The following is a 14231-nucleotide window of genomic DNA, read 5'->3' on the forward strand; positions in this document are numbered from 1 at the left end:
GTAAATATATTTGAGTGGCCCGGCATGGCCAGGTGGTTAGGGCGCTCGACTCGTAATCTGAGGGTCGCAGGTTCGAATCCCCGTCACACCAAACATGCCAACCTCCGCCTTTGCCTGGTCCCAAATCCAGGATGAGAAAGGAGGAGGGTTGGGTGTGGGGCTAGCAACTCCACCCCATAAAAAACAACCTGCTACAAGTAACTGCAACAACACCTTCCGTTGGCGAGGGGTTGTTGCGACCCTATGCTCCACTGGCAGTTTACAGGAATAAAAATAAATAAAATATTTGATAAGGTAATCTGAGTGTTCCTCTAATCTTCTGAAAGAATTACTTCAGCATCTCTTGGAAAACTGAGACACATCTTTAACTAGGACTTTCAATACCATACATAACTTCAGCTCATATCTAGCTAGCTTTCCTGATTCAGTGCTGCCATCTGTACACAAACTTTTTTGCTTGCCACTAGCTTTGAGGCTCCCACCTAATCTTATGTGACACTGCTGCGTTGTTACTTGGAAGTGAGCATGTGACAACTCTCTACCAGTAGGAGTGTGATACTGCCTCCTAGTGCAACTGGCTTCCTCTATACTGATTGTTAAATGATCGCTTCTCGATTTGGCACTTATATGTTATATGTGTTTTTTTTTTTTGGCTAGCATGAGATTTCTCTACATCATTGTTAAGTTGAAATATCTACAAAGCTCACTGTTGGGGAAATTTTTGTTTTTTTCAAATGTTGAATAATCGAAAGGGATTCACGGTAAAAGTATGAAGTTTGCTGTATTATTTCTCAAATAACCATGCTTTTCTCATGGTCAATGATATGTAATGTGTTCAAGGGTGGGATCACCTCAAAATCTTTATTTGTTGGTAGATGGAAAGCAAACTGCAAATGTTGTTTATGAAGAAGATTTGTTGTAATTTTTAAATTTTGAGATAAAGTTTATGTTCAAGTTATTACATTGTTTTAATTAAGTTTAAGTGTTCCCCATCAGTTGATGGGTATTTCAGCTTGCATAAAATCAATTATTTGAGCTGAGCAATTAAGTTGATTAATCAATATAATCAATTACCTATGATTGTTAATTAGTGTCATGTAATATGACTTAGTAATCAAAATCATGATTAAATTTATTAACCATATGCATAATGACTCAATCAATTTAAGTGACCTTGTAACCATCATGTAACTTTGAAACTATACTATAACTCTTAACGTATTAAGTGTATCTTCAAAGAATTTGGCAGGCTTTTATTAAACATTACATGTCTGTTGTACATAAAAAATCAGATTTGTCAGTGAAGTATTTTTACTAAAGATTTGTCTGTGAAGTTACAAAGCCATTACTGAGTCATTCTGAGAGAAAGTTGATTTTCATGTTAAGAATAAAAATAATTATTTTCATCTTAAATTTTTCATATTTCATTTGCACAACCTCTAGAATCTCCTAAATGAATATCAAAAGTTTTTTGATAAAACTTTATCCCATATTTCTTATTTTCTCTACCCTAACACTAACTGCAGTGAAATCTTCAATGTACAGTGAAATGAAAAATATGATAAATATGAAGTAAAAATACTTTTCTTTCTAGAATGATTTTAGATTGTTACAAATAAATACATTTATTTAACCTAACAGTCTCAGCTTAAAACCCTTTCATATCTCTTTCTTTTGATTTTATAATTTTATTACTGTATTATAGACTCTCTCGTATCTAGATCTCACTTTAGGTGTTGAGGCTATTTGCACTCGGAGGCAGTGCTTTAGTAATCCAACTTTTTTCCCCACTGTATTAGTTCTCCAAAATATAATTCATGTAGCTTTCTAATATACGCCTTATAATACAAAAAATATATATCCAGCACTAAAACAGAATGTCTCAAAATTTATCTAGTTTTCTAACTAAGCTATAGAAAAGTTAAAAAAATTCTGTTACAACTCAGAGAAACAAACTTACTTGACACACAGCAAGCTTCTCTTACAAATTCCTGACTCTGAAAGCAAAAACTAAACAATAAATGTAATATTTCTATACATTACAATATGCTCCTATTGGTTATAAACATGTCCATCAGACAAGTAGGCACGAGTGAATATTTGGCTTGAAATACATGAGAAGAATGGAGGTGCTTCTGTGGTAAATTTGAACACATTTATTGATATCTCAACAACTGAAAAAGTTATGAATCTCAGGTTTTATTTACTTCCTTTTCAGTAGGTTTAGTTTGTGTATCTAATTGGTTAGGCACAATAGAAGCTGTACTTTAAAGTTGTAAAAAACTAAATAAGAGAAAGAGATCAGAGTGATGGCATGCTACATGACCCAGAAGACTGAGAGCTGCATTTGAATATTCCCTTTAGAAATTAAACATTAAAGCTTAGATAATATTGAAATAGGAATTTTAAACTACTTCTGCAGGTATGTTGTCCACCCCAGGTGATTTCACATTCTTCAGGTTTCTAATGGCTTTTACTTCTGTTGAGATATTTAAGTTTTCTTCTTCAGGGCTTCCAAGTCCTCCTTTCTCAAGTTGGTCAAATACTTTGAGCCCTGCTTGGATGTTGTAGAGTCCCTCTGCATACTCTTCCCATCTTGCGTATTGCATTGTTTTCAGTAAACAATTTTTCCATTCTTGTCTCCTACCATCATAGTTCCTGCTTGGTGTGTTTTGGTTACCTTCTTCAGGCTCTTAAATACAAATTCATTTTCAATTTCTACACACCTGTCTAGAATCCAGTCTTCATCCACTTTTGTAATTTCTCACATTCCTGTTTCTTTCTCTATTATTGGGACTGCCAAATTCTGAATCAAAACAGTTAGCTTTCAGTACTCATTGAGCATCACACATTTCCATGATTTTGTTGCTCATTCATAAATGATTCTTTTTCTTGGCCTTACCAAGAACATCTTCTGCTGTTTAGAATTAGAAGGAATTGAGATTTTCATTCCAATTTTAATGTTGAAGTTAGTCTTTATTGTGGGAATCTTGAGCTTTTCTAGTCATATTTGGCTCTTGGTGTATTTTTGTTCGCAGTCTTCTTCAGTTTTCTCTTTATTGTCATCATCACCAAATTGTGGTCATTGCCAGTACCAGCTGTGGGAAATTAATGCAAAATATAAAAGGGATAGTTAAACAATAAAATCTGAAAATGTTGAATAAAAAATATATACAAAAACTTTTTTAATGACAAAGTGTAATGCAATCTGTGGTGTGCCATGAAATTTAACATAAATATAACGTGCATTCGTGTCAGTGGCTTCTTAGTCTGTTGTACAAATGGGGTGCCCACAATGACTATATACACAAAAGTTCTATTTTATTGTAAGTGTGCTACTTTCAGGTAACTGAAATAACACAAAATTGGTACAAATTGGCTCTTATATTTTTTGCAGTATAATGTCTTGAAGTCTGTATGGTTAAGAGTTGCATAATACTGAAATGCAGAGTTGTCTTTATTGCACTGCTTGTCGTAATTTTTAATGATGCAACACAAATCAGTATTGAATCTGTGGTACAAATATATATTTTTAATCAGAATATTTTATAACACATTTATTGGTTATTTTCCATTGTAATCTGAATACATAAATTGTACTTATAATGGAGAAAAGAACATTTATCTAGATGTAAAATAGTAAGTTCCTATATTTCTTTATTTTGTCATACATGTCAGGGTAAACTGTAATTTGTTATGATATGACTATGGGAATATAAAATTTTTATTTAATTTATATAATGTAACACAAATTAGGATGATATTTTGAACTTTAAGGACTTATAAAACGTTACAGAAGTTAGTTATAGAAAACTGCATTTTCTAAAGTATTCCATAACTGAATTTTTTTTAATTTTGTGATTTGAAAGAGTCTGTTTGAAGTTTAATATTTATTATTTTTACTTTGAGCTCTTTAAAAGACAGTATCCACAGTTATTTTCTGTTGGGTTTATCTCATTCAAAAGGGACTTCCTGTAACTCAGTTCAAGATTGTGTAGTTATTATACTAGTCAGCAGGTTGAAATGTTTCAATAACAGTGGTATTAACACCTATATTGGGTCATTTAAGAATGAGGCATTTCAAATTATTAGTATCACTTTAGCTTTTAACCATATTTTAAGCTTAAAAATTAAAGTTATAACTGGTTTTGTAAAGATGTAGTCATCTGTCTAGGACAAAATTATTTCCCAGTCATTGTCATAAGTTGTATATAAGATAGTTATTGGATCAGTTTTTTTACTGCTTCTTTACATATCCACAATATGTTTTCTATAATTTTCCTGGTAAGCTTTATAAGCAATTATATGAAAGGAATTTTGAACTATGCACTTGCTAAATACTTGTATATGCTGACATTGTGCACTATGTTTTTATTTGCTGACAGGATACATAAAGGTCCTAGAAAGTCCTCTAAAATTGTCAAATTTCTCAAAAACTGAAATGGTTTTAACAAAACATCTTTTCCAGAAATTTGTTACCCAGTAAAAAGTTTCTATTACAGCCCACTATTGAAAATTCTGTCTCACATTAAACAACAATTATTTCACTGTTATATCTATAATGTTCAAAACTGTAGTTTATCTTATACACAAAACTTACATAGTATTAATGAAAACATCTTCACACACAAGCTCACGAATCTGAGCTAAGTGTGCTTGGACTGTGAATCAGGTTTCTTGGCTCATGATCTGTTTCTGCAAAAATGTATTTTGTACTTTTGGGGTCCATAAGTTTGCTATAAGAGTGATCATCCAATCCTACATTTAGGTCATGAAAAAGTAGCTCAAGAGTTGGTGGTAAGTGCTTTTGACTAGCTGCTTTCACTGTAGTCTATTAGTTCAAAATTAGATATGGCTGTGAATGTATAGCTCTTTGTGTAACTTTGTCAAAAATTATGAAACTGGTTGTCAATTTTCATTGGGGATTTTCTTTAGGAATGTCACTGAGAAGAGTTTGAACCTCAGGAATAGGAAATGTGTAATTGCTATATTTGTGAATGAAAATAAAGTCCCTTTAATAGAAGCCATTTTTCATTCATGAGTTAAGTGTCTTTAATAGGAATTTAAAATAACTCTAGATTATTTTATTATAATACTTTTGTTCAACAATTATGAGGCAAAGTTAGTAGGTCTGAGTGAATATTTGTGCTTCTTGTAAATCAAACATATCAAGTTTTTAATAATGATGTTTTGGGCCTTGAAAAATAGATTATTCATTCATTGAAACTCCTAACATTTGTTTCTTGGTTAAGTGAAGGAATCATGTGCTAAAGTTCTGATCAGTAAGAATGTTACGTGTAACGATTATGCTAATGTGTTTCCACTAATATATTTAATAGGACAAGGTATGTGTAACAGCTTACTAAAATATTTCCAATGGTATGTTTTATAGGTCAAAGTGGTCATTTTAGGTCAAGATCCATACCATGGACAAAATCAGGCACATGGTCAGTAGGTTATTGAACTTGAAATTGACATTTATAAAAGTTCTAGTAGATACATGGTTTAAAGTTGAGTTCACGAAGAGTATATTGTAGATTTGATTAATAAATTTCGAATTGGATGTTGAAATGCTATTACATTTAGCATTTTAAGCTTGTGTATATGAAATTCTTATAAAAAAAATGCATCACTGAAAATAACATCTAAAAGAGTTAGTAGATACAGTTGCTTAAGCTCATGTTTGTGAAACATTCAGTAAAAAAAAAAAGAATTATCAAGTTAGTTGTAATCTCTACTCATGTTTTTTAGTGCAGTGTTGGATATATTTTTGTAAATAAACATGACCTGTCTTCTTATAGGTCTTGCTTTCAGTGTTCAAGAAGGAGTAACACGACCACCAAGGTAAAACAGTGCATCAGAACTTATACTGACAGTATTGCATAAAATCAAAATTCCAATGAAATGAACTCTTTAACCCAAGTATTTTGCTGACCAAATGGGTGAATAATTTATTAATCTAATTACATGTTGTTTTAACGTAACTATTTGCTGATGAAATAATTGGGGGGACTATAATAATAAAAATTAAAATACATGAAATTATTATTTTAATTCATAAAATTCAATTATATGCTTCCAGTGTTTTATTTCTATGTTAATTTAATTTCTAGTTAACTTTTGAATATATGTATATTAGGATGGTCCCCTTATTTGCAGGTAAAAATTCTGAAACTCTCAACAATAATTTTCTTCCACTGTACAAAAACAAAATAACATTAAAGATCGAACATTGTATATTTTGGACAGAATTTAGAGGTTGTTCAATGAGGTCAGAAGGTGAAGTTCTAGATTGTAGTGGCCTTTACTGTATGTACTATATGAAATTAAAACATTTGTTATGTATTTCAAATGTTTTATTTAAAGCATATTATTATTGTTTTGCATGTACAATAGTATAATTACATAAATATATGACTTAAGTGTAATGAGTCGCTTTTGCATTGTTATTTTTTTCTTTTTGTTGTTAGGAAAGTCTTCTACAATCCTGCACAGGTTGAAGGATGAATTGTTTATACTCTTCTTTATTTGCTATGATGTCATTATACTCCTCAATAAGGGCCATACCCTTTTCAGCAGTGTCATTTAACACATTCAGGTTTTGAACTATATGTAGTGCCTCCCTGTAGTCATCTCTACACTCTCATGACTCAAAGTCATAATGCAGATGGAATTTCAAAGCACCTAAACAAGGCTGTTGTCATTTTTGTAATGAAATTTTCAATTGTTATGTCCTCAGACTTCCTGATATCCAACTGGATGCTTTTGGAGCTTCATCCATGCATTTCTTCTTATTCAGTGCCTTTACCATTGCTTATTTTATCTCTGTGGATACAGCTGAATCAAAGAATGCCATACCAATTAGTTCCTCATTAAGATATTATAGATGTCCAGCAAATGTTTTGTAGGCAAATTTGGAATGAGCAAAATTCACCTTCTTATACTTAACATTGTAGAAAGTTAAGATGATTGCAAGGAACAGAAATGACATCAGGAGGAGTGAATCATAACCTAAGATAAACCTGAACAACAAAGATGCAAATATCATATGAGTTATCTTTTCTCATGACCAGTGAGCTTAAACTATCCCATAAACATTCAGATTTTGAGGGCATATAATACCTTGGCCGTCCATTGTGCATGATGTAGTGCTCAGTGTGCTATAAATCACACTCCACAAGGATGGATGCCACCAAGAAAGGATATGGCTAGTTTAAGAAGCTCTCAATAATTGTCTCTTGGTTGGCTGACCTGAAGCTGTCTTGTAGCAAACACAGTGACACTGTCCTTAACTTTCTCTATGGCTTCTGCTACTTCATTATGATCAGCTGCATTTTCCTAATAGGACTGGTCCATGAATTCCCAAGATTGCTGGAATTGATTGAAAATTGCAATATCTGGACCAGAAGAAAGCCACATGTGGTCTCTAAAAACACATGCCAGAACATGTTCTAAGATAAATCTTTGTTCTAACAGCATACATTTTCCATTTCTGTGACCAGTGTTGCTTGCTGTTGTACTGAAACAAGCTGCCTTTACACAATCAATGACTCCCCATTCTTCCAGCAAATGTACCACAGCTGAAACTTGACCCTCTCGAGTGCTACTCCAGACAAGATTACTGACAGAAGATCCACTCGTTCTTTACTTGTGAGATCATTAAGAAGCTTGTTATCCCATTGAACTACAAGTGAGACTGTTGGATGGAACTGTTCTTTTATATTTTATTCTTTACGGAAGCAATGTCAAGATCTTCAGGTTGAGGAACAGTTGATAGTTAGCTCCTGCACATCATGACCAGGGCTGTGAGCTGTGGAATTAAGGACAAATGTTGTCTTTCTGTCACTGAACTTGGTTATGTCCATAGCTACTGCTAAATTGGGAGTGACAGTATTTCAGGTCTGCTGTTTCTGCTCTACATGCCATTTCCTACCCATACTTGCCTCACTTCTTTTCTCAGCCCTTGATTTCTTTAAAGAAAGAACCTTTCTACCTGGTCCATGCACCTACAATGTCCTCCTTCTCTCTGAGCAAAAAAAAAAGTCCTTGTCTTCTGGGATCTTGATCAGGGTCAAAATATCCTAATGATTAATGTCAAAAAGGTCATCCAAATTATTGACAAACTCTGCTTTATTAGGTGGCTCTGTTTCAGTTTTCCTTTTCAAATTTTTCTTTAGCTTTGCCTGTTTTATCGAAAAGTCTTCTAATGGTATGACATTCTGGATGAATTGGAATTCCAGTCTTGTTCCAAAAAGTTGCAGCTTCTTTGATCACAACCTTTGAGCTTTCATGAACTGCCTTCTTTAATGTTTTGTGTTGGTAGAAAGATATACGCAGCACTAATCTATTTGAAAGTAATTTGCTCCCTGTTATTTCAGTTTCTTCTGAATCAAGCAGCCAAAGGGTAGTCTTACTTTTTGTTGTAGTATCCATCTGCACTGGTATGCCTATACAGTGTCATCTGAAATAATACAGAAGAATCTGTTTAAGTGTTTTTATATACCCTCACAGAAATTCTAGAAGCTACTGTCACGTCATACAGAATATTTCACAAGTAAAAGTGACAGTATGAATTATATATATGTAAAATGTTTTTGAACATTTTGAATAATGAGAAATTCTCTGGAATATTCCAGAATATACTACAATATTCCTTAATATTGTGCTAGAATATGCAGATATAATGTGAGCTACAAGGTAAAACTTCAACTATCTTGAACAAATGTTATTGAATATGGATAAAATTTGATGTGAATTATATTGGAACAAAATGACAGGGGTGTGTTGTAAATCAAAACTTAAAAATATAGACCACCCTTACATAAATATAAAAGTGTGTTTCTGGAAATTAATGATTACAGTTTAAATGAAATACATTGTTATATGAAAGTGCCTTAGGAGTTTTACATATTTTTAAACTAATTTATTCATCATTCTCTATCACAAAAACAGTTGTATTTTAAACTAAATAACTTTTTCACCTAGAAGGCAGTAGTTAATAGTTGGTAATTGGGAATAACCTTTAATTATGACGATATTGAAAAATAAAAAGTTATCTGATAGCTTCACATGTTTCTTCAGTATTATTTGTATCCTATGGAAACAAACAATCTAATTATTGTGTAAGAAACAAGAGGCAACTTTCATTGTTTTGTGTTCTGCTAAAACTCATGTTGTGGGATGAAACCATTAGATTATAAAAATCTTTATAAGTTTTATTTTCATTAACTTACAAGCTTTCAACTTCATATGTCTGGGTCTTCTGTTGGTAGACTGTTTGTATCATTTATTCTTCAGTGGCAATGGAATGTTGTTAGTTGGCAATATTAGAATAATTCCATTGAGATAAAATCACTACATAAAGTCTGTCTTTAGAAATAACTGGAAAGTTGTTGTTTAATAAAAGTAACACTGTGTGTTGCTAATGTCCTGAAAATATGTAATATATTGTATCATGTTGTACTTTAACATCATAGTTGTCTTTCATTTCATCTGTTTTGTTAAAAATACATATATATATAATCTCAGATATATAGAACGGTGGTGAAATGTTTGGATTACATGGAGAGTTTCCATATGATTAAAAGATACAAACAGCCAAAACAGTATAAAAAGTGTGTTATGAATGTAATAGTTTTAGCATGTAATAGTTTACACTTTGACTGTAACCTATATGTTCTTATATTCATTTGAAATTACATATTTGTTATAGGTAATTTTTAGCATAATGAAGAAAAATTAAGAAAGTCTATTACATAAAAAATATTCTCTCTTGTTAGTCTGATCAACATCTACAAAGAATTAAAAAGTGATATACCTGGTTTTACACCACCTTTACATGGGAATTTGACAGGATGGGCTAAACAAGGTAGATGTGACTTTTTTCTTAATATGTTAATTCAACTCGCATAAGAGTACATAAAGAGTAAGAAGAGTTCATAGTCCATAAATAACATTGTTTAGGTTTGCCAACAAAATATATATACCCAAACTGGAAGATGGATGGCAGAAAGCAAAGCAAGTTATGTGACAGGCCATGCAGGAGTAAAGCTAAACAAGGAAGTTGGTAAATTCACAGGAGAAGCACTTTTATCAAATCCAATATAACCCTACTGGCAGGATATTGACTTCCTCTGCACTAGTAAGGTGAAAGCAGAAACCATTGGAGATTTTTATCTAACTTCAGAGGAAATGAGACTGCTGAAAGACAAAGAACTGTAGAGTGTAACTAGAAAAGCAAATGATGGGGAATCACTAGGACATTATACAACCAGGTCACTGGTAGCATGATCAGTAAAGGAACTATCTTCTACTTCCTGTGAAGCAATTAGTCTCCACATGAGGAGTCAGTGCAACCCCAAGAGCAGAATCTTAAACTAAATGGATGTAAAACTATCAAAATGTGTAATTTTAAAAAAAGACTTCTCTATAAAACTTTCTTTTTGTAGAGGCTAGTTTGATTTTTCCACAAGTACATCTAGTGTTTTCAGAAGTGGAATAGTAAGGAACTATTATTACATTTTTAGTCATTTAACTGAAATCATAGAACCTGGGACAACATTTAATATGTATGTATACTGCTTTCCCTCATTGTTGTGTGTTTAGATGTTGTCCACCAAGTAGTTTTTGTTTTTGTGTGGATTTGGAAGTCTAACATATTTATTGCTCTTAATTGATTCATAATTTTTATTAGAATGCAAAACATTAGTTAAAATTTGCTGTTTTTTTATTTTCTGAAATTATGAATAATTGAATTACATGTAGATAACCACATTTCTTACAAAAATTGCATATAATTTTATATATGCCTTTTTCTATTTGGTGTTTATAAGGTGTTTTACTGCTGAATGCCTGTCTCACTGTACGTGCTCAGCAACCTAACTCCCACAAGGACCAGGGCTGGGAAAATCTGACAGATGCTGTCATCAAGTGGCTTAGCTGCAACCTTTCAGACATTGTGTTTTTTCTATGGGGATCCTATGCACAAAAGAAAGGAGCTGTAATTGACAAGGTTTTACTGCAACTTTCTTATGCATTTTTGTTTTTAACGATTGAAACAAACATTTTTGTTATTTTAGTTAAAAGAAAATAGTAACTTTGCTTTATGAATATGCCTCAATGTTCATCTGCACCTTGTTTCAGCAAGATGGAAAGATATTTGGTTAATTTTGTTACATCTAAGTTTATATTCTTTGGGATACAAAAAATATTATGATAAGCAAAAAAAAAAGAATTATTCTGCAGTTAATTGATTACTTAATTTCATGTATGATTATGTATATTTTGTTATGCAGTTGTGTGTTTGAACTCTTATGTTTGACATTACCTAGTTAGCTTTATAATGTTAGTGAGTGCTACCTAATTTAGTATATTTTTTGTTATGTTTTTAGAAAAAACATTTTGTATTAAACTGCGCACATCCATCACCTCTCTCTGCGAGCCGTGGATTTTTTGGTTGTCATCACTTTTCTAAAGCAAATCAGTACCTGGTAGAGAAAGGGAAGAAACCAATAGACTGGAAGTATCTACCGATTAAAGAAGAGTAATGCATCTAATATGGTCCATTATTCATAACCTATTAGCATCCATTAATCTCACAGTTAATTAAAACTGTCTTCTATAATGTTCACAACAAACTTTTGGACTCTGTTAATCTGTTGTTTCACTTTTCAATCCTATTACATTCGCTATTCACCTTGATATATACATGTATTTCTTAGTTTCATCTGAAAAACAATAGGAAGTGAACTTTGGATTTTTAAGAATTCTTACTAAAAATTTGACATCAGCATTTTTTCTTTGGACTTATGAGCCAGCTGTAACTTGGGAGTAAAGTTTTTGTTAGTTTGATGATATTATCAGTTAATGTTTATTTGAATATTGCTGACAAATTGTCACTTTTAATTTGTGAAATGAGATTTTATCCTCTTTTTTTATAATAGCATAAATTATTTCCTTAAGTTGTATAGCTACTTGAACAAAATTTCAAGTACAATAATTAGTTTTGTAATTAATAAATGTTGTATTTATTGTACATTTTTTTCTTTAGATTAGAAGACATATCTCAATAAAAGATATTTTAGTACTTGAATCTCTTGTTTTAATATTTATTATGTGTAGTTGACAAAATCTGACTGCCATTTAACATAAGAACATTGAAAAATACTTGCCAAACTTAAGTAGGTTAACTTCTCAATTTGTTTTTGAATATTAATGAGAGACGAGTATACTGCTTACTGTGCAAGCGTTTTCTTTCAGATTTTATTTGGTGAATTGTGGGTACATGGCATTCAAGTGCTGAAGGTACAGTATGTCTATAAACATGATCTTGTTGGATCCCCCATGCCTCACAGAAGAAAAACCCCTGCTTTGTGTAATTAAAAAACTAGATATTATATTCAATACTTCTGAGTTACGGACTGGTTGAAATGTTTCATATGATTTGAAGTCAGATAAACAGAATCTTCTGGCCTTGAGTAAATTGTAAATAAATTTTTCTCAGTACTGACATTTTTTCTTTTGGAAATTCATTGCATGCACACACACTTTAAGTCTTCAGGAAAACTGTTTGTTGCTTTTATGTGTTAACTGAAATTTAAGCCATATGCAGGGGTTATTTGTAGACAAATGTTCATAAGTTTTCTATTACAAAGTATTGAAAAAAATATAATGTGGTGTTCACTAAAATTGGTTCACTAGCATAACTCCTGTTTTTATAAGACTCCACTAGTTGGAAGTTAATAGGCTTTGACCTGTAAATAGTAATTAGATAGGAACATTATTAAATTTAACCTTTTTTTGTATTTCAACAACACCATCAACAATCAAACCTTGGTTACTTTCATGCACGTGGAGGACACACAGTTAAAATTGTTAGATTTAGTATCTGTCCTTTTTTTACGTTTCAAACAACAAAACCCACTTAACTTACAGTGTTTTTTCACTTCTTAGTAAAAGGACATTTCAGGTTACCTGTGTGTCAAGTCATTGCTTAAGAGGTCTGATATTGAATATCAGTAGAACATTCAGCTATTCTGGCTCTACATTAATCTGAATAGCTACATGAAGTTCAAGTAAATAAGGTATCATAATTCTGTTATGAACAACTTGTAAGATGAAACAATTAGTTGATGAGAAGAAAAAACATTGTTCAGAAAGTTACTTTTTATTTTTAAATGTTTATATATCTATCTTTGAGTATATATGCAATTGTTGTAATCTGCTCTATCGTTTGCTGGTTCCTTTTGAATTATTTGGTAAAAATAAAGCCAAGTTCAGTCCATATAACAAACTGTTTACTTGTAGGAATAACTTCAAATACAATGGTTAAAATAATGAGTAAAAGAACTTCTGAAACATAACATACACATAACTCACAAATACAAAACTTTCTTGAAGAATTACAGGCACAATAACTCACTATTTAACTGACACTGAACTAACTCAGTCATTAACTTATTTAGCTCTACTTGTATTTATATCTTACTCCTTGTAACAAGAAAGGAACGTTATTAAATTTAACCTGTTTTTGTATTTGAAGAACACCGCTGTTCAATATAGTTCACAATGCTGTCCCCTACCTGGATTATGAGTCCCTTTGAACAATGCTAATACATAAAACAGTACACTAAACTGTCCATTCACTAAGACATTTTGGTGGTTTCCTTCTCCAAGGAGTATATGCAAGGAGATAGGATGAGTTGTCCCTTATCAACATGTTCTGTCCTGTCACTGGGCTCCCTAGACAGGTAGTTGAATAAATCCATTGGTAATCCTCTCTAAGTTGGCTCTTCAGCAGGTTGACTTGCCACTAGTAAATTCTGCTCTGAAGGTACAGAGCTCATTCTTCTCTCGCATACGTTTCATCACGGGGGATGCACTCCTGGATTCTGTAACTCATGTCATAAATTTTTCTCAGTTCAGCATATGGCCCTTCCCAACACCTGCCTTATTATGGAGTTCATCCTTTCTTGCAGTGGGGATTGTACAGTCGTACCTTCTCACCTTGATGTAATCCAGTCTTATAAGCATTAACATCATAGTAACTTTTAATTTTTTCATTAGTTGATTTAAGTCTTTCCCGGGTAGTCATGTATTACTTGGTCTCTGCATATTATGTGTAAAACTGCTGAATGACTTAAGGTTCCACGGCATTTAAGATCTTTCCCAAACCTCAGGGATGATGGTGTGTTGCCTTTTTCCTTCATACTGTTACGACATCGAAGTCACGT

General features: G+C 32.2%; 1 protein-coding gene across 1 annotated transcript in view; it reads left to right on the plus strand.

Annotated features, from left to right (window-relative positions):
* LOC106464005 (uracil-DNA glycosylase 2-like) overlaps nucleotides 1-12041 on the plus strand; it is a 26373-nt gene extending 14332 nt beyond the window's left edge. Inside the window, exons 4-8 of the mRNA XM_013924108.2 lie at nucleotides 5393-5447; nucleotides 5802-5844; nucleotides 9780-9868; nucleotides 10833-11011; nucleotides 11391-12041. Coding sequence (XP_013779562.1) covers nucleotides 5393-5447; nucleotides 5802-5844; nucleotides 9780-9868; nucleotides 10833-11011; nucleotides 11391-11546 — 522 coding nt within the window. The 3' untranslated portion in view covers nucleotides 11547-12041. The remainder of the gene's footprint in view (nucleotides 1-5392; nucleotides 5448-5801; nucleotides 5845-9779; nucleotides 9869-10832; nucleotides 11012-11390) is intronic.
* The last annotated feature ends 2190 nt before the right edge of the window (nucleotides 12042-14231 follow it).

The sequence above is a fragment of the Limulus polyphemus genome, unplaced genomic scaffold (genome assembly GCF_000517525.1).
Source record: "Limulus polyphemus unplaced genomic scaffold, Limulus_polyphemus-2.1.2 Scaffold1538, whole genome shotgun sequence".
In the NCBI taxonomy this organism is placed as follows: domain Eukaryota; kingdom Metazoa; phylum Arthropoda; class Merostomata; order Xiphosura; family Limulidae; genus Limulus; species Limulus polyphemus.